We start from the raw sequence: 21,564 nt of genomic DNA, 5'->3' as shown, positions 1-21,564 counted from the left end.
ATTTTCATATAATTTGAAAGAGGTCAAAGGTCAAAACTATGTCAGAATTATTTCTGTGACACACAAGACTCAATTATTGGTAAAGTCTTCATAGGCTTTCAAATAAACATTACTTATGATAGACAAAAATAAACATGCAGTAATCGGTTTTGCATAATGTAGAAAGTTGTTGAAATGATAGTTAATATTGCTTTACTTTCCAGGCAACAATAGGCTATTATGTATGGAATCTTCAGTTGCTATTAGGGTTAATAACAAATACTGAAAGGTGCTAAACTTGGGAATGTCTGTGCTACATTTCTGTCATAGTTATTAAATTATACAGATTTATAGAAATTTAAGGACAGTATCAAATAAAGCTGGCTCTCTGATATCTTATGTTACAGAAATGTAAGTGTTGAAATTTAGCAAGTCTGCCTCGAGAAAATGAAGCACAGATCCTGTATGGGGTACAGGAAACATAATGAGATATGTCACTGGCCCTACATGTATGCAACTGCAAGTAACAAAAGAGAAAATTCCATGGATTGTGGTGAGACGCTAACTTCCTAGTTCAGGAGCAGCATTCGATTCACCTTCCTCACCCATAATATAGCCGTGATATTGGTATCCGACGATATCAGAGTGCAAAATTGCACATTCATATCTTGAATGCCTGTGTCCATTAAATGCTTGCATAGCATACTTAAAATATGGGTGCAAAGGTTGTCTGTTATCGGGTGTGCCTCCCGCATGCTGTACACGTGAACATATTTGTGCCGCAAAGGGAGAGACCAGCATGTCCACCATGTGAGCTTGGAAAACAAAACACAGGAGATATCTAATACTGGGCACAATCTTAAATATACGTGGAAATGGGTCTAGATATAAATTGAGGCATCCTGGTATCAGGTAGAAGATCTCTGCAGTGATGAATTCTGAGAGTAGCTCGTGCATTTCTTTTTTCTTTTAGCAGAAAAAAAAAGAACAAAACAAACAAAAGCACCTACAGTTGTACTGTATCAGGTCACAACTGTACAATCAAATTTAAAGCTATTTCTTGCTAAAATGCATCATATGTGTACTTAGGATGACTTTAGGGGTAATACTCAATTCACCTGCTCTTGCAGATACATGACAAAGTTTTGCTTGTACATTTTGCACATTCATGCAGCTAGATTTAGCAGGCCCTACATTGTATCACATGCAGTGTGTTCAAATCTTGATGAAGATATGAGGTTGCTATGGTTTTGTATCTGTGGAGGAAGTTTACATAAACTTTGAACACCACTTTCTATGACTTGTCTGTTACTGATGATGGCATAAATGTGTTTATGCATATATCCTACATAGTGTTTCCGCAGTGTCCTAGGTGTTCTTTGCTGCTGTTTTACACCTGGGCCCCATTTCATAAAACTTGTTATCAGTGACAAGTTGTGATAGTTGTTACAAGCTACTGAAATCTTGCATCTGATTGGCTGAGAGCAAATTTGTCATAGAAATGTGGCAGTTGTCTCTGATAACAAGTTTTATGAAATGGGGCCCTGGTGTAATTTATCAACTAATATAAATATCATAGAGTGTTTGATTCTAAAGAGGAATTCAACATTTGTTTGATGAAAATTGGTTTGAAATGGGACCTCTTTGTTTTTGGATATCTCAGCCATTTTGTAATCTGATTAAACTTTGATTTTTTTCTTAGAATTGTATGCTCTTTAATGTTTATAACATAATTGGTTTCTTATTGTCTAGCAAAAAAAGTTACAGTACAATCTGAATCTCAATCTCAAACTATGCCATCCCTTAAAATGATGTTAGTCATTCTTTTCCCCTTACTTTGAAAGACCTCCCTCACACTCTGAAAGATGGTGTAAATGGATGATGATGCTAACTTACATGTACAAAATTTTGTACATGTAGGATGCTGTGTACGATGTACAATATGTATTGCCCTGTTTTCAATGTGGTTACCTGGGACAAAGTGGATTGTATTACCTGGGACTGAGCTAGGGTTTGTGCTGTCGATGTAAACATTAGACAAGGTGTAATTGTGTTGCTTGTCATGGGAGGTATGTAGTTCCAGGAAACATGATTTCTGGTACTGATAGTATCTGGCATGTGTACAGGGTTGTACTCGTCATCCAATTTGCTACTCATTTTACTTTGTGGGTTTAGTATGAAGCTGGGATTGCTATCATTCCTCTCTGGGCGTGTGCTGAATATGCAGCTCTCATGTCATTTCATGCCTGGGGAAACCCCAGCCTACAATGCAAATGGGGCAAGGATTGCATGCATCAGCATAGACCAATTCGGTTTGTATACTTTTTTTTAATGATAATTTCTAACTGGGGGCTTCAAGTGTGCCTAGCAAAACAGAATTTTACACTCACATAATGATATAACAATGCACCTCTATGCTCATTGCATAACCCATTGAAAGTGATTTTGTTCTTCCTAGGAAGTTTCATCTAAAGCCGTTCACATTTTATGTGTGTGTTGTAATTATTTTGCAAGACAGACAAAGAAACAAACCAGCGCTGACAAAAACGTAACCTCCTTGGCGGAGATAAGAAATGCAAACAGTCTCATTCCATAATTTGGCAATGGTGCCATAGCCATAGAGGCCCAATTCATAGGGAGATTTGCCATAGTACAGGGTGGCCCAGAAAGAACGGAACACCTAAGATCTTTAATTTCAGCAATATTGTTGCAAATATGTCATTATTTTGCACACTGTTGGAAAGGCTATTCTTTTTCCAACAAAATGACAAGTTCTTTAATTTTGGTTAATGTGTTATGATTTTAGGACCATTTTTGTCAACCCTTGCAATTTTCAAAATGTGATCATTTTTGCACTCTCAGAGATACCGAAACCTGCAAGAATTCGGCGTGCCATAGAACCAGTAGCATTCACAATGATATTCTCAATGACTTTCACATTATTCACAATGATAACGGACAATAACAATTACACCTTACGCCCCACATTCCACACATTGTGAACGCTACTGGTTGTATGGCAAGCCGAATTCTCTCTGGTTTCGGTATCTCTGAGAGTGCAAAATGATCACATTTTGAAAATTGCAAGGGTTGACAAAAATGGTCATAAAATCATAATGCATGAACTAAAATTAAAGAATTTGGCGTCATTCTATTGGAAAAAGAATGGCCTTTCCAATAATATGCAAAATAATGACATATTTGCAATGATATTGCTGAAATTAAAGATCTTAGGTGTTCTGTTCTTTCTGGGCCACCCTGTATAGTAAATTGCAACTGATACAATCATTGCTGTCACTGTATAGTGTAGCAGCATCATGGAAGCAACTAATCAGTTGTGAGTGTTTGAATATTGTTGCTGCAGCTATTGCAACTGTGGCAATAACACAGTGATTGCAGACATGAATCTCAATGAAATAGTCCCCAGTTTTTAGTTGTAGTTGATTGAAGACTGTACAGCACATAGGGCCACTTGTGTCCACTACATACAAACTGTATGTAGTCTTTCATGCCAGGAAGCTTCTTCTGAAGATGTTGCCAAGTTTGTACAGTAGTGCTCATTAGACTGGATTTACCTTGAATTTCTATGCATACCATGAGAAGAAAGGTTGTTGCGGGCAGCCACAAAGCTTGCCTAAGGCTTGCCTGATAGTGCATCAGCCATTGCATGCACGCAGGGTTTCAACAGGGAGGTGTTAGAGAAGAAGAGACAACTACTGCTCTCCTCGAGTCATGCTCAGTACCACCAAGAATTTACGTGTTCGACTGCAGGTGTTCTCGCATGTGCTGTGACAGCATCAATTATTGGGACTACACTTTGTAGCACTCTGACATAGGAAAGACTTCCCCCTGCTGCACTTTGCTCTCTCTTTCAATGTGATGGAAAATATGAATATGAGTGCTTTCAATTGGAGCAGTGAATCAAAATGCAGTGTCAAACTGACAGTTGAAACAGTAAAAAGTTTAAAAGCACGCTGGAACATGCTTTAGCTGAGTACTTTATTTTAAAGATCAAAATATCCCAGATTAAAAGATAGAAAACTAATGTGCTCAAATGTGCGCATCATAGAAAAATATAAGGCTTTTAAGAGGACCTAATTTTCATTTGATTTTGATATATGCATGTACGCAGAAACTAGAAATACATATTTATAATATTGAATTCTTCCCTAAACTGTTCTAGATCAATTCGAGCATTTCATTTAAAATTTCACAGTGAGATAAAGCTCATAATTCAATGAAAAGTGAAATGCATTCTTCGTCTTCAAACTTTGTCTTACAACTATGAGAGTGTTGGCAAGCATAGTGGGATGTTAGACATCCGATTGTAATGCTTTGAACCCAAACATTTGATTGCATGAATTACGAAGAGTTGCCACTCCCATCTATGTAACACATACATCCCTGGTTTCAAGTAGATTGCATATCATGATGTATTCTCGTCAAGGGGGGGGGGGGGGGGGGGTGATAGAAGAGAAGGCAAGCAATGGAGTCACGCACCTGCCAATGAGGATGTTTGTGTTCCTCAGACTCGAATGACTGTGACCGCAAGCATTCCATTCCTGGGGAATACCAGAAGATAAAGCAAAACATGACATGTGCAGATTTGATTTCTAGAGTCAATCAGTTCTTCTTCTTCCTCCTCCTCCTCAGAGACATTCATGACTGGTACCCATGTTTTATTACTCACCTTCATGAGTTGTTATAAATCCTTATTCTGAAGAGAGTTTATAATCTGTCATTAGATGTTTTGTTTTGTTTTCTTAAAGGGATGGTACAGTATTGGTGGAGATGAGAATTGGGCTTTCAACTTTTTGCGAGATACCAAGAACACACTTATGATATAGTACAGAACATACCATTTTAAGAGGAAATCAATGTTTATATGATGAAAATCGAGTTTGGAATGACAGAAACATCCAAAAACAAAGTAAAACAGAGCGGTTGTAATAAAGTGTGGGTTCCACACTTTATTAGAATTGCTCTTTTTTGGATATCTCAGCCATTTTAAAACCAATTTTCATCAAATAAATGTTGAATTCCTCATAGAATAACGTGCTCTTTCATATTTCTTAAGAGGTTTCTCATTATCTCACCAAAAAATGTTAGAAACCTGAAATTAGGTCTCAACCAAAACTGTATGGTCCCTTTAAAGTTCAGAGAAAATGAAAAGATGAAAGAATAGATCCAGAGTTCTTTTCTTATTTGGTTTGCACAGTTGTATACTGTGCATCCTGACATATATTCTGCATCCTGTGAAGTGAAAATTATGAAAACAAAAACAGGAAGAAGAGAAAAAAACCAACTTCAAATACAATGTTTTTGATAATAAAACATGTGCTCAGATGTAGATTTGCAAATCATGCATTTTAGGGGTTTCTGTGGTCAGATACAGCCCATATTTTTTGGGGGAAAATTTTTTGTTATCATAAGAATTGCAGTTCTAATTTTAACCAATAATGTTTTACAGAGGTGCAGTGTATACTGCTCTTTTTAAGTCTTCAGATCATGATCAACTATGATTATATTTCCTGTTTTTCACATTGATCTTTGTGTTATTCTGGTAGTACTATTAACATGTGAGCTGTCATTTATGAAGTAATTTTGGCTGGGGGGGGGTGTAGGTGTCTCAAATAAAAATTGTGATATTAGCTCATAGTGACTATGCATATTTACACACCATACCTATTATGTGCATGTCTCATGTGCTCAAATGAGATTTCTTTGAAAAGTCAAATCTTCCAAAATATCTCATCTACGTAGGCAGGGGGGGGGGGGGGGGGGGAGGAGGGAACTACAGTCTTTTAAAACCAGGATCTTGGAAGGAATTAATACTTAAAAACCCAAACAAACATGGTAATGACCGTACAAAGGATCGATATATACACACTTACGAGATCCTTTACAAAGTTTTCAAAATGTATTGTTACACCCACCAGCATCCATCCTGTTTTTAACAAATTTCAACAAGTGTTTGTAGTCTGTATTTAGCAGAATGGTTTTGTATCTCTGGCCGTGTTGACATTCCTTGTTAATGAATAATCTATTCTGCGTATGAATTTGTATTTAAAAGGTGTGGAAAGTGAGAGTTGGTTGTGAGTAATAGCAGAGAAAGTGTACTCAGTTTCTGTCAAAGCAAAAACATCAAAACTAATTTATAATTGTCTTAATATATAGTGGTTGATAGCAAGTGCATAATCTGTGCTCCGTATTAAACTATACAAAAGTGGAAAGTGATATTCAATCAATCGCATGAGCAGAGAAACTGCTCACATTTACCCTCCAATAACAACATTAATCATCAAAACTGATTGGGTCATACAGCCCATTACATCGGGATTTATGGTCAAAATTGAGCAATCTGAAGTCTGTAGAATTTCATGAAAATTAAAGGGGCATGCGTCTGTTTTTAGGAGGTAATTGCAGATGGCTGCATGCAGATTCCTCTATACAGTCCAACTTCTCCTATCTGGACATGTTATGACCGATGCCAATCCGCATAAAGGATTTGGCCGGGTATGGGAGACTTGATGTTTAGTGTACGTACATGTACACATGCAGCTGCCGTAGAACGGTTGCCTGTACCATGCCCTGATTTAATATGAGTTTGTGTGAGAATTTTGCTTGAGCTTGAAATCCCTCCTTTCCCTGTAATTATTAGATAGAAAAAACACAAAAAAAGTCACAAAAAACAAAATCGCGCCAAGATCACATCCAGATAAGAGAGAGATCCTGATAAAGGGAGGCCGGATAGGAGAGGTCGGACTGTATGTAGGTTGATATTTGCTACCCCAAATCACATGAAATTAGGCTTTCACGATGTTTAAGTGTGTGACTAATGTATGAACTATGTGTGTGTGTGTGTGTGTGTGTTCATTTCCTTGTTTTGTATTTGATTAATTTTGTTTGTTCCTTTTTTGGCTCATTGAAACAAATGATCAAAATTTGCCCCCGTATTTGCTGTATGTTTCAGAATGTTCCACTGGCTGTTCATGAGCTACCCATGGATGGAGCTGGCCACTCAGTTCCTGAAGATGACCCAGCTGGTCATTGTCTGCCACTTTTATCTTGCCCGCTCAGTGCGTCTACTGAGGAAGGAGTACCTCAATAAGCTGTGAGTACACACACCACATCATTGCCTCATGGATCAGATTGTCTGAAAGACTTTAAGGAAAATTCCATCTTGATAATCATGATAATTTTTTTTTTTGTAATGAAAACAGAAAAAAAATCAAACAAGTAGTTAGGAATTATCAAAGTAAAAAAGCAACAAAGTTAACATTTTGGGATAAAAGGAGACATAAGAAAATAGTTATGACCTGTAAAAGTTTGGAGAGTTAGACAAAGTGGCAACTCTGTTTGATCTATGTGTTGAGCACTTTTGCATCTGTTTCGTACACCAAAAATTCACTAATTTTTATCTTTCTCAAATATGTGAGCACAGACAGTATTGCTACTGATTGACAAGTTGACAAAACTTATCCATTGAGGAGGACACACATCAGTGGCAAAAGACAAAGAAATGAACATTTTAAAAAAAAATGAAATGAAACCCGGAACTAGCACCAGAAATATTTTTGCCGCCCCCCTGTACGGAATTCCTGGACCCGCCCTTGCACATATATTACTTCTATTTTGTAACGAGAACAGGTCTGAGGAAATTTTTCTCAGGAGAATAATAGAAATTGGTAAATTTTTGTGTATAAACCAAATGGAAAGCTGCCCAAACATCTATGTCACACAGAGTTGCAAATCACATTTGTTTGTCACCCTCATTTAGCCTCATGTAATTTTCAATCTATGAAAGGGGTGCAAGCACATCAAGATTTTGTTTAAGGAGGAGCTCTCTTACGTTTAATGCATTCTGAATAATTTGTATGTTTCACACATTAATTAGATTTGTATGCTTACCTTGAATAGTGTGGTGATCACACACAGAACACTACCTTCAGCTACCTACCATGATGATGGGGAAACCCAGTCAAGCAAATCAAATCAGTTATGATTCCACATCATCTGTACATTTTACACATGGAATCCTGTTCAAGTGAGGGATGTGTTCTTGAAATAATATTCACATTATTTTTTTTTTTCATATTTACATTTTTGTTTCTTTCCATTTAGTGTTGTCCTACCAGTACTAGTGCTGTTTGGTCTATATTTTCTGGCTGTCACAGTTGCTGGCATTATATTTACCAAGTCACTGTCAAATACCTGTGGAGGTTAGTATCCTTGTGGATATCTTTCAGTTATAAATCTGGACATTTTTTCTCTTTCATCCAGGTCAACAACTACAAATAAATGGAAGTCCCTACTCTGTGTGTAAATGTTTTCTTACCAGTAACTGGTTTTTCCAACTCTTTCTCCTTTTATCTCTTTGTTAAGGGGGGGGGGGGGGAACTGTTTTGTCCTAATCAGTCTTTTCCTAGAAATCATAATCTCTCAGTTATCTGGACATTGTTCATAGGCAGAACATCAGTTCACATATTGAGCTATTCATAGTTACCCATGTCACTGATAAGACTATTTACACAACAAGCCAGTATGTACCTGATAAAGCAGTCTAAATCCCAGATAGTCGTGAACTGTTCATGGTATGGGGGATTTCTCAATGACACAGTCCATGTTGGGGCATGCCATACAGTGTAGAGCACTCTTGTATTAAATGTTGAACATATTGCGTGTCTGTGCAGTATGGTATGATTATTTAAACTGATGTTAACATCTCACCATTAGTGTACTGTATACGCCATATATTTAGCGAGTCTAAATTTTTGTGAATCAGGACTTCCCGATGATTTTGCAAGTGGTTGAATTCGTGATCGTGCAGTACTGTACTGAATGGAGAAATCCTTGTGTGTCACATTCATTTCGGGATCAGAGTCATTATTTTCGTGTGTCTTTAATTTTGCGAATAAAACCTGACTAGCGAAGTTCGAGAAAATAAAAATCTCGCGAAATATTGTGCGTATACAGTAGTTGATCTATTGTAGATATGTACACCCTTGTATTATGCTATTATGTCCCATCTCAAAGTGCAACTGGATTATATATATTTTTGACTGATTTCAGAAGTAAAAGAATAAAGCAACAAATGTCAGTGTGAGATTGTGAGGCTTTGATAAATCATAAATTCCATTTGTATCTGTGGTATGAATAAGTCGCACTGTTTTTATGAAAACAAGGGAAACTCCAACATACCACAGCTTCCATGTTCTCCCGTCTAACCCAATCCTTTATAATCTTAGGTCCCACCAGACTTTTGTTTTGTATGTTTGTTTGCATTTTATTCTAAATTTGTAGTGGTGAGTTTGAACAGGTACAGAAGTTTCACTTTTTAACCATATATTGTAATTTCCTGTCACATATTATGTAGGTCATAAGTGCCATGTATACTGCTCATGCTATCTCTGTTTTCTTTAAAAATTATAAAGTAGAATAAAGTAAATGAAGAGTCATACAGCATGTGATTCTAGCACATTGCATATATGTAGAAAAACTCTTCCAAGCTTGCAACCTGTAATGGTCAACGGTGGAAGTGGCAACTGTTTCAACTCGAAAAGACAAAACTCTTGTGTTTGTCAGCGTACTTGTACATACTACACTTGCAGTATGGAGTAGTGTTAGTGCTCAATCTTCTGTTATTGCCTTTTGTGGTTTTCCACATAGATACAGATAGGAACTTAAACATTGCATAATTAATTGAACTTCTGGATGGAATTTTGCCACAGATTATTATCATTATTATTATTTTTTTTTTGTCATCAGTGAATTGGCAGTGCAGTCCTGATATTGGAGAAAGATGAGATGGAAGTGGTTCAGTTCATTACAAATGTGCACAAAATCTAAAAGACACTGCAAATGTTTGCCGGTTTGAAGAGAAAGCAGGAACGTTGATCTTCTACGATGTGTTACCAATTCAAGAATCAAGTAATCAGTTTGCATTTCAGAGGCTTTTGAAAATGATATTTGAATGAGAAGTGGTTTCCAATATTTTTTTTCCAGAATGATATCTTTTTACTTTACCTCATGAAATGCTATAAACAGTCATATTGGATGAATGCATCACCATATTTAAAAAAAAAAAAGAAGAGACCAAGACCCAGAAATGTTATTTTAGAGATTTGATGGATCAACAGATATCTCTTGTATTCATGAAACTTCACTCTCCTGTGATGTATTTCAGATCCTTTCTGGGTGATGCTGTCTGCAATGGAGTGTGTACTGGTCCAAATGTTCATGTGCTGTGGCGTCTACATCACCAAGAAACTCAACGAGGTCACAACGCTCAGGAGTACGAGATGGAAGCAGAAGAGAGATTTATGGAGGTAACGTCGATCTTTTTTCCTGTTCTTAGGACGTTCAGTTTTGATAATATTTGAGGGCAGAATTAACGGTACCAAAAAACACAATCCATTGACCCTCATATTACTGTAGGCAGCTTGTGTGTGAACAGTGTCAAAGGCATCTTGAGATATCTGCCCATAGAGAGGTCTTGATACAGATTGTGTTTGTTGGCCATATTTAGATTTGCCCTCATGACTGACGGGAAGAAAATATGAAGGAATTTCACAATTATGGAAGAGTTACATTGTATCTTAAATAGTTTGAGATTTAATGGTATACAAAAGCCATGAGTATTTATAGTAGTGTACAAATGTACACACAGCAGTATGATACATTTTCTGCCAGTGCAGAATTTGCTAGAGTGGACAGGTTTAGATACCAAACATGCAAGCACATGTAGCAGTACAAACTTCAAAGTGTGTGTGATGGCAGACTGTCTTTATGAAGGAATAAGAAGAAATTTATGGTCAGAATATGTGCAAAGGGATACAGTGACACTCATGTCCTTATTAAAATCAGGAAAGTTCATTTTAATGGTTGTGAGTCACTGCAATGTTTCTTATTGCGTCAATGCTTTATGACTGCCTGGCCGATAATATCGCCCAATGGTGGCAAGCTCGCTGGTTGCTTTTGTCCTCAGAGGTTCTGGATTTGATTCAGACAAATTTCTGGATTGTTCTGAGAACAGAGACCAGCTATGATAAATCCTACATCTTCACTCACCATAGTCTAACCACCTTTCATCCCACTGCCGTTCACATTCACACAGCATTATAATTGCCTTCGAACTGTCGTCAATAGCAACGCTGATCTACGACAGCTATATGCTCGGAAGTAAGTATTACCGGCTAAGAGCCTGACCCTTTATATTTTGGTTGTTTTTTATCGGTGTGCCATGAGCTGTTAGATCTGCAAACTACTTTATTACAATCATTGTTTCATGATCATTTGTACTCTTTCAAGTTGCAGTTGGCTATTTTAGGATGCTGTTCCCCCAACCCATCCCCTCCTCCTATACTTCTCTCTCCTAAATTTACACCGGAAAAGAAAAAGAAAAACAGACCATTATCAGATGTACCTGGGATTTATCATTTCAACAGGAGCTACAATTTTTTTGCTGGATTTGTCATTTGTTTCCAGATGGCACACCAACTTGCTAATGAAAACTTTGCTCTTCTGTCAAAACATGCAGTTTCGCAACCGCTTATTGTAGTTTTCTTGTCATGTTGAAATGGAACTGTCTGTGGTTTGTAGAAATGTCATAGTATAAAGTCAGTCATTATAGTGGTAATCTGCAGGTTGTGTACTGCTTTTGAGATCAGATACAGCTTTGGTATTAATGGTACAGCAGGGTGTTAAAAAATTTTTCCATTTTCCTGTTTGCTTTCTATTACAGGTATGGATGGACTTCGGACATGTAGTGATATTTACGTGAGTAAATAGTGCTAATACACATTTTATTGTACATTTTATTGTCTAATGATGCCGAACAACCTAGCAGTAAATGTATATCAGCTTGCAGTAAAATTTTATGACAAGGTTAGAAAATATATGTCACAGAGCACGCACAATATGAGTTTCACAAAGGTCAGTTGTGAAGCAGTTTCAGAAGCAGAAGGCCATTATTTTCATAACTGTTATAACAGAGACCTTCAAGATGTTATATTGTGCTCTGCTGTGAGCACCATGACATGATGGTGAAAGAACGTGTTTTGTTCGTGTTATGCTTTGATAACTGGTGTTTCTGGTGTGTAGAACTATGTGAGTTTCTTTAAATTGTATTAGATAGATTTATAATAGTCATACATGTAGACTGACATGGATTGGCTTTTCGTTGACCTCCATCCCAAGGACCGAGATTCAGTATCAGTCAGTATCAATCCGGTACTTAACGGGAGCAGGGAACAATTACTGTACGTGCATGTGGTCCGAGAATTTATGGCTTCGTGCTGTATCTGTGTATTATGATTTTTGAGATTCAATTTTAGGTGGAAGGTACCAGAGTAAGCAAAATAATAATGAAAAATCATCTTTTGTGTGAGCTTCATTTGTACCGTTTGTACACCAGTATTTGTGTCTGGTTTGCAGAATTTTCAGACATCTCGTAATTTGATTCATAACTTGCTAAATTCTTTAGAATGGCTATACATTTTTGAAGATTCAGATTCACGTTTCTCTCACAAATTGGCAAATGAAGATAAATTCAGCCGGGCCAACCCTCCCACTACACAGTCTGCCTGCACTACCTAGTCTTTAATTCAAAAGTATAAACAACTGTAAGAACAGTAATTGCTTGTGAAATTTCTCTTTGTTGAGGACTTTTAAGAGAGACTACAGTACCCACTGATACTTTACCCTGTGAAATATCTGTTATCAGTTGTGTGCTTCAATCATTGCAGACGTGTCTGTTTGGTTGAATGACAGAATGACTGCTCGTTCCTTATTACTAGCACCCCTTCGGTAGTGGGTTTTTTAATCGCTATTTGTTCTGTCAACAAAATTAAGAGACCACAAATGACTGGAAAGAGAGAGAGCGCGCGATATGGTAGGATCCCAGGGCAGGGGTATTGTAAGGTCACCAGGGTTTATTCTAAATTTGCCATGTCACTTGCCGATTACAAGAAGATGAGCTCTTCCCGTTTACCATGAAAACCAAGGCTCTATGTCTTTATTGTTCTCTGGTCTGGTTCGGTCTGGGTGCTGTTCTGTTTCTTGTTTGTTTGTTTGTTTGTTTTTTCTTTTGTGTGTATTTCAGCCATATTTTTGGGTGTTTTTTTTGGGGGGGGGCGCTTCAAGTAGGCTATGCCTAGAAACAATAATTGATTCATCCACTGACATAGCAATGCACATGACTCATTGCACAACCTGGTGAATCATCTTTTTTTTTTTCTTCTTCTCCTTCTTCTCCTTCTTATCGTGGAAGCCACCCAGTAGGCCTAATGGTCAACATCTAAGACCCCGTTTACAGTGCTGGGCTGGGCCGAGCCGCGGCCGAGCCGCGGCCGAGCCCAGCCTCAATTGTGAGGCCGGGCCCCGCGATTTTGTCCGTTTACACTGCTGGGCTCGGCCGCGCTTTTGATTCAAACCTTTCAATATTTTGTTGTAGTGGCGCTCTGCTTGTAAAGAAACGCAATTTGGTATTATCAGGTTTTCAGACCCTTTGCCAAATGAATTCCATGGCGACAAAGTCGCCGGTCGGGCAAAGGCCTTTGCCGAAGGAAAAATCCTTTGCAGGACAAAACCACCTTAAACTATACTAGTTTTCGACGTTGAGGGGGTTAATATCCTGAACAGCGAAATAGTACAGGCAGAGGGTTTGGAAGCCAGACTAAAATTGGCTGCGCATTTGGCCCAGTTTGCGTTTACACTGAGAAAAGGCTGGGCTCGGCCGCGGCTCGGCCACGGCCGAGACCACCTCCAGAGCGTGGCCAAATGCGAGGCCAACTTTGGCCTCGCATTTGGCCTTTTGCGCGTTTACACTGAAGTGAAGGTGGACTCGGCCGCGGCTCAGCCGCGGCCGAGCCTTGCACTGTAAACGGGGTCCTAGTTACAGTGTGACTGTCTTCAAACTGAATTGGTCTACAGACATTTTGTCGTGGTAGTTCACTTCTTGTCACACCTAGAATGGGATAATGTACAAATACAATTCAACCTTATGCAGTTGAATATTGGTGATGCAACATTTTTTGATATCGTGCTTATGATGTTTTTGTCTTTCTCCCACTTGTGCCACAGCATGACAGCAACGTGTCGTACAGTATAGTCTACCTTGTACTAATGGTGAGTAGAATGTGTGTGATGCAATATTTTACATGCACATCTTCCCATAGCATGTGTGCATTTAGGTGTGAGCGCCCTCTAGGGGCCATGCCAGGCCAGAGGCCTAACCCTAACCCTGTCATTGCCCATATCAAGTATTCTGTGTACAATGTCATTGGCAAAATCAGGTTATGGTCATGACATGATTGAAGAAGCCATTATACATATATTTATGGAAGATTTACAATGTACATGCAGTTTGGTCAGAAATACACAACAGACATTGCATACAGCTTACCAGCAGCAGAGCTGTTTTGTGTGTGTGTTTTTTTTAAAAACAATACTTATTCCTTTTGAGAAATTTGATTAAGTATGCTTATACATATATCACATTATGTATGAATGGAAATTTTTAACCTTCAAAATATGTTGTTGTTGTTGATGTTGTTGTTGTTGTTGTTGTTGTTGTTGTTGTTGTTGTTGTTGTTGTTGTTGTTGTTGTTGTTTTTTTTTTGGGGGGGGGGGAGGGGGTTATACTGTTCATCAGTTATCGAGGCCTAGTAACAAATTTTTTGGTGACTTTCTAGGGGGTGAACCTGGAGAAGTTTGGCAGCCCTTCATCAAATTAATGTTATTGCATAATTGATCAGAAAAAAATAATCACTGTTACAAAGAGTTGAATACGATTTTTGTGTTTTGCCCCTGCTTTCTTGCCTCTCATCAGTTCTTCAAAATCATCGTGCCGATCCTAACTCTGCTGATAGTGTTTCATCCTGTGGACAGAGACCCCGATGGCGATCTTGTGACAGACTACAACGTGAGTTTGACATCAGTGCAGTAGTGCAGTAGACATAAGGGTCAAGGTCATAGACATTAGCTTCATCTTTTTGAAATTCAACAGCATTTTTTATTTTTGCATCAGTAAATTATCGAATGCTCAAGCGATTCTTCATTAACTTGATTTTGCATTGGTCTGAAGAATGTCCAAGTGCAATGCTGATGTTATCCTGTTCTAATGTTTTGAAATAATCAATGTTTATATAAAGTATAGATATGATAGAGAATGTTATATTCATACATGCAAAAGAGGTTGACATTTTCACTTTTTAACTCTAAGATAGCCGGGGGGAGGCAGAATCTGCCCCCCCCCCCCCCTCGACGTTTCGCGCTATAATTCTGTAACGCGAGAAGGCCGCGTTGCGAGGCTTCTTGACTTTCTTTGTACAAGTCTCGCGCAACTTTTGAGACCAAATTTGCAACATCTGGGCATACTTTTTCGAAGCCACGCCCATTTTTGTAGTGGCATGTCGCCCCAAAACAGGCACAATTTTGTGACTTTGTGTACATTTCCTACAGACGGAATCCGCCCCCCTCCGCTTTTAGCATAGCCAAAAAAGCCCGGCCTGATAAGGGTTAAAGACCTAAGGTCAATGTCTCATTATGATTTGTAAAATGCTACAGTTTGTTACATGTACAATACTTCAGGGATTACTCGTATTGGCAAGATTCAGTGACATTTGTGTAAAGAGATACTACATTTTGTATTTATTGTGTCAAGTTATTTTGTATACACACCTTTTTGAAGGGAACTTACTGTACAGGACCTTTGTGGCTTTATTCAAGTTTTCTTTTTTTCATTTTCATAATTATATTAGGTAAATAATCGATTATGATTGTATTGTATTGTAAAATTCAGTGCTGTTGTATTGTTTTATCACAAATTGAAATGAATAAACAAATTGAATTGAAGTGAATTGAATGGGATGGAATTGAATACAACCATAGAAATTCAGTGGGTTTTTGTGCTTTATGTGTGAGGAGTTATGGGGTAATGGGTAAGGTCGATGTCTAAGATCACTACATATATTGGATAACTTTCGAGTATAAAGCTGAATACAGTAAGGTGCATAACATGGAGTAGGGTGCATAGTCTGGTGAAGTGGTCCATCCCAAGTACTCACAACTGGACCCCATGGAAGACCAGCTATTTAAATGCAGTTGAAAATGGGCTATCCAGCCATCTCGTCAGATGGAAATAAAAACAAACAAACAATGACAATTTCATGATCAGGGTTTAAGGCTTGCGATCTCAGACGGCAAAAAGTGTAAGGTCGGGTGAAGTGTCTGAAAGGGCTTCCTGGTGCAAGCTTTGGGAAAAAATGAATGCTGACAGATCAGGTAGGCGAGAATGAGTGGATGTGAAGGAAGAAGGAGAAAAAGAGACATTTATGACTACATCTTGACAGATATGACTATGTGATGATGTTTCTCTTCCTTCCTGTGGTGTCAGCAACAGCTTTTAGTCAGTCGACATGAATCACCAAAATTCTCGTTGCTATGAAACTGCTTTATGGAAACATAACAAACGGGATTGACTTGATGGAAAGTAGTTCCGCGTTGGCACATTATCCTTTTGAGGTGGAGCAAATGTCGAAAGCAGCAGCCACAAGGCTGTAAACTTTGTGTCCAATTCCTACAACTATCTTCGAGTGACGTAGCCGATCTCTGAGCCTTTGCCACTAAACCCCTTCCGACGTTCACCATCAAAAGAATGCATATAGCAACCTTTCAGTGAAGCTGGAGTTTATACAGATTCCACCGTATAACGTGTGATGATACTTTTTGACAAGTTACATAATTTCCCCCAATTATTTTTCCCAATTGTTTTCCGAAATGTTTATTTGTAGATTGAACATTATGATTTATGTATTTTGTATTCAATTCAATTCAATTTTATTCCATTTGTTTCTCGTTACCTCCTGCAGTCGTTCTCGTCAACCTTCAGTCCCACGCACCCCTACAGAAGGCTCTACCCCTCTGGGCCAGACCCACAGAACTCCATCCAGCACGCCAGCCGGAGCCCTGCCAGACGATCCCAGTCTTTCCCCAGGATGCCCATCATCAAGGAGGAAGCGGAGCCACTGCCGCCCGCTCAAGGACTACCAGTGTCGGCGTAACCCTGGAGGGCGTTCTTTCATCTCAGGGGATGACCTAGGGTCTCCAACACGCACAAGAGCACACACGTCTGTTGGAGTTCACACATGTGTCACACAGCTGATTTCGGCTTGTTGACCTTGGTTGGAGTCCCTCCTTCCCTGGCTGTGGAGAATCTCCCAGTGGCGCATTGAATGGGCAATGCTTCCTCCGCCAAATGTGTTGATCGTCCGGAGGCAGACGAGACACTCTCCTCCGGTCACATTCGACCCAGTAGATGATCGCCATGGGAACGCCCCAACAGGACCATGCCTTGGCCAGCTCTTTTTGCAATGAATGCATCATGGTGGAGCAAGACTTCCTTATCTTTGACATGATAGTACCATTGTTCAGCTACAAAGGTTTCTGAATTGGCGCCATCGGAAAGGAGTGGCAAGATAGGGAAAGTACAAGTGTCCTAGTTGTGAGAGGCAATACATGGTTTAATGTCCTTGACTCATTAGCTTACCAGAGTAGCTCAGGCTCTGGCATGAAGAACAAAGACAAAATGCTGGTTTGTATGCAATGGTGTTCATCGAATGGATGTGAAACAACAGAATGAAGAACTTTCATCTACATCTTCAAGGTTCTTTTGAGCAACTTTGCCGTGGTAAAATCTATCCCACAGATAGATTTTGCGATTGATACATAAAATGAAAACCATTAAAAAAAAAAACACACAGAAATGGTGCTACAATTTTGTTGCAGTGTAGCTGCTGGAGTGGGAAAATGATTAATGTATCGAATTTTCTTTCTTCCTTGCACCTGCATGTCGTGACCTGTAGCGTACCTGTTTCACTATCTTGAGAAACTAGCTAGAATTAAAATCTGTTCAGCTTTTATAGCAGTACAGTTATGCAAAGAGAAGAAATGGGAAAGTAAAAAAAAACCTGCAGAAAAGTTCATTGTAGACAACAACAACGACGACGACAACAGCAAAATCCTTACTATTGAAGGATATCAAAAAAAAAAAAAAAAACTTCGGTGAAGTACATTCCAACTGTGTGACTGTAACTGTGGTCCTCATAATGATTGAAAGTTGTGAACTATTGAGGAAAACTCACTCCTTAGTACTTTATATCAGGATGGGAGAGATTGAACCATCCCTTATTCATTCTTTATGTCATTTATCTATTCATTAACTCATGTACATCGTATCATTCATCTATTCATTAACTCACATTCATTATGTCATTCACTTATTTGACACTTCAGAATACTTTCTTATTTCCATCCATACATTTATTCACCAGGTCTAATGTACTGGTTTGATTCCGTATGCATCAAAGTCAATCTCTCCCCACCAAAAAGCAAAACATGCCAAAATTTAAGAAACAAAAAATGATATAAAAATGCCTAGAACTAGTAACAAATTGTGAATTGCAGCAGTAGGCCCACCGCCGAGGCTGAGATTATGTAATCTCAGTTATGTAGTCATATTCTATGACAAAGATATTTAATGATTATTCCTTGTGAAAAGGTATCAATATGTGTACATTGTCTATCAAATATAGAGCAAAATGTGCTTCCTGTCGAAATTTTTTGTGTGACTTGGGTCGTGAAAGGAGTTGAGCAATGCTCGTGCGCTGCTGGAAGGTGCATCCGAGTCCCACCTTTTCTCTCCTCATAAACAGTGACACCAGTTCTCCTCTCGGATTCATGGGCGAGACACTTCATTAGATACATGTATCTGGTGTGTCTTCGCAAATGAAAGAGCAGTTTTAGAGAGACTTGCCAGTTCCTCTCAATCTTGTGTGACTCTGTACAACAAGTTTTGAAAGGCTTCCTACCAATCGTGAAAAGCAAATGTACAAAACTTTTTGGGTATACATAGCTTGTATGATGTTTTTGTTTTTTTTTTCCAATTGAAAAGAAAAACAAAAGATATGTATAAAGCCCTACAGCAGCTGTGATATGTCCATATCTGAATTGTTAGCATACCATGAATCTTCTTTACATATGGGTGATAGACAAAATGAAAAAGAATAGGGAAGTTTGGCAATACTTTTGACAGTGATTTCCCAGAACAAAAGATTTCAGTGGTGACAGTAAAAATGTTGTAAGGCAGCTGCTTGTGTTCTTGATAGAAGACTAACCTCAGAATCAAGTAGGCCACTGCTGTACATGTTTCTTATAGCAGGTTGATTGACACGGGGATAATAATCGTAAGGAGCAGCTGATTTTGTGAAGCAGTGATGCAGCAAGAAGAAGTGGTTGTTAGTACAATTTAAATTTAAATCTAAAAAGTCATGATGAAAAGAAACAAAACAAAACATTGCAGCTGTCTTCAAGCATAAATCTATGTTTTTATTCATAGCAGTAAAACTGCATGCTGTCTGGTGTTGCCTGTTTTAACTTAATGAGAGTGTCTTTTGTCCTACATGGATTAAAATTTGGAGTGATATATATTTATACTGCCGTAAGATTGTATTTAGTGAGAATGTGCATTTAAAAAAAAAAATCAAAACAGTCCCTGTTTACGATAGTGATGTACAACTTTAAGTTTTGTGGTTAAGGATGACCCTAAAGCACTTGTGCAATTTTTTTCTTCGCTACAATAAAGATCAAGTGTGAGATCTACAGTGTGGTTGTTATGGCGATGGGATCAGACCATGGATAGATTGCTCTTTTCTGCATACTATGTGGTAGAGGGGTCGTAATGATGTACCTTACCACTGGGCCACGCCCTCAACATGACTCAGAGAAGCACCCCTGGGGAGACTTTCCCAGCAAGGCTGAGGTTGTGTTCACACTCACATTAGAGGGCTTGTGAGAAGGATGTGTCAGATTGCGAGTGTGAATGGGATGTGGAATTTCTGTAGTATAACTACCTGTACTTTCATGTCATTTGGACATTTGTGCATGCATCTGAAAATAGAGTTATGATTAAGGTCACAATATTTGGTGTTTCTTCAATGATTTTATTCCACATACTTTTCTGGTCTGAATGAAGACATTGCCTTTTACACTATTCATACTTGATTACCCCGTTTACCGAAAATGATTGCCTGGGTTGGCGCGCAAGCCATGTAATATGGCTTATGCAAATGTTGAAGCAGTTCCCATCAAGGTTTTAACGCTCCCACCCCAAAGGTGCTATCCCTATCATTCAGCCGCACGCCTGAGCACTACAGTCTTTGCCAAGTAGAGAATGGCATAGGATGGAGTGACAGATTCTCGCATGAATGACAGCTGTAGTGACTACAAGAGAAAAAGGGATAGGGAGGGGGAGGCTACTAAGTTATAGTGCTTGAATCATGTACTCTGCTGATTTTGATATTCATTGAATGGGAGAGTTATGGGTTCAGACTGTACAGTTGTACAATAATCATGTACTCTGCTAATTTTCATCTTCATTGCTTGGATGAGAGAATCTGGAGGTCAGCGCTAGAACGAATTTTAATGTGATTGTAGAATTAATGACGAATCTTAATTATTTTCATGCTGCTTCGTAAGCAGACAATCAAACCATCAGCTCCACTCTCTGTTGTGCAGTACCACCGTGTCCAATCCTCCCCAGTTTTATTCTGCGAGAGAGAACAGCCTCCCTCAAATGCATGCTCCATCCGCCACACTGAGTCTTCTCTACATTTTCAGTTCTGTGTATGCAAACTTGGAATGGGCAAAACCAGGGAGGTGACTCACCTCCCTGGCAAAACAAAGTCAGTCCAGTATATCTGAAGCTTGTGTGGGTTGCCGGTGGTGATGCCATACAGTTGAGTTAGGTAAACAATCAGTGTCCTTGGCGGTTCTTTTTGATAAGCCACAGCTTGTTGTGGTGCCCACTGTTTTGATTTTAAAGGAAGTTGCAAGATGTCAGTTATAACCCACCACCCCAATGAGTTGCAGATAGCCTCCATTCAAGGCGTTTTTGAAGCCATGTTGTTTATATATTGCCACAAATACTCAGTTTGTGTGGTGCCCACTGCTTTGGAGACAGAAGTTGAGAGATTTTCCGTTATTCCCTGCCACCCCAATGAGCTGCTGATAGCCTCCACTCAAGACATTGTGCAGCCATGTTGGTAATCCACAAATTCTCAGTTTGTGTGCTTTTCACTACTCTATAAAGACAGAATATGCTAGATGTGAAGTGGCCAAACCTAATTGTGTGCTTATTTCTCGTCTGAGCATACGTGTGCACACACAAGGTGACCTCATCTTCCATGTGAGGATACAAAAGCAAAGCTTCAGATCATACTTGCAAGAACTAACAACTGTACTAGGGCTCTCAAGAGAAGCATATGCAGCCATTTTGTTATGCCACAATTCCTCAGTTCTTGTGTTGCCCGCTGCTTTTAAGACATAATTTGTGAGATATGAAGATAACCAAACCTATGCTCATTTCTCATCCGAGCATTCATGTGCAGACAACCATGTGACCTCATCTTTCATGCGATGATACGAAAGCAAAGGTTTAGATCATACTTGCTAGTACCAACAAACTATACTCATGCTCTTGCAAGAAGTATATGATAGAATCCAGTCTGCCAAAAATATGTGTAGTAG

The 21,564-nt window shown here is 38.8% G+C and overlaps 1 protein-coding gene across 1 annotated transcript in view; it reads left to right on the top strand.

Annotated features, from left to right (window-relative positions):
• LOC139729449 (uncharacterized) overlaps positions 1 to 17,522 on the top strand; it is a 35,068-nt gene extending 17,546 nt beyond the window's left edge. Inside the window, exons 5-12 of the mRNA XM_071640374.1 lie at positions 6,953 to 7,093; positions 8,104 to 8,201; positions 10,166 to 10,307; positions 11,096 to 11,160; positions 11,723 to 11,757; positions 14,062 to 14,106; positions 14,810 to 14,902; positions 16,851 to 17,522. Coding sequence (XP_071496475.1) covers positions 6,953 to 7,093; positions 8,104 to 8,201; positions 10,166 to 10,307; positions 11,096 to 11,160; positions 11,723 to 11,757; positions 14,062 to 14,106; positions 14,810 to 14,902; positions 16,851 to 17,042 — 811 coding nt within the window. The 3' untranslated portion in view covers positions 17,043 to 17,522. The remainder of the gene's footprint in view (positions 1 to 6,952; positions 7,094 to 8,103; positions 8,202 to 10,165; positions 10,308 to 11,095; positions 11,161 to 11,722; positions 11,758 to 14,061; positions 14,107 to 14,809; positions 14,903 to 16,850) is intronic.
• The last annotated feature ends 4,042 nt before the right edge of the window (positions 17,523 to 21,564 follow it).

Source organism: Diadema antillarum, unplaced genomic scaffold (genome assembly GCF_040938485.1).
Source record: "Diadema antillarum isolate AM-2024a unplaced genomic scaffold, OU_Dant_1.0 seq00000243_RagTag, whole genome shotgun sequence".
Lineage (NCBI taxonomy): Eukaryota > Metazoa > Echinodermata > Echinoidea > Diadematoida > Diadematidae > Diadema > Diadema antillarum.
The sequence above is the reverse complement of the archived record's forward strand: the minus strand, read 5'-3'. Positions and strand labels throughout refer to the sequence as shown.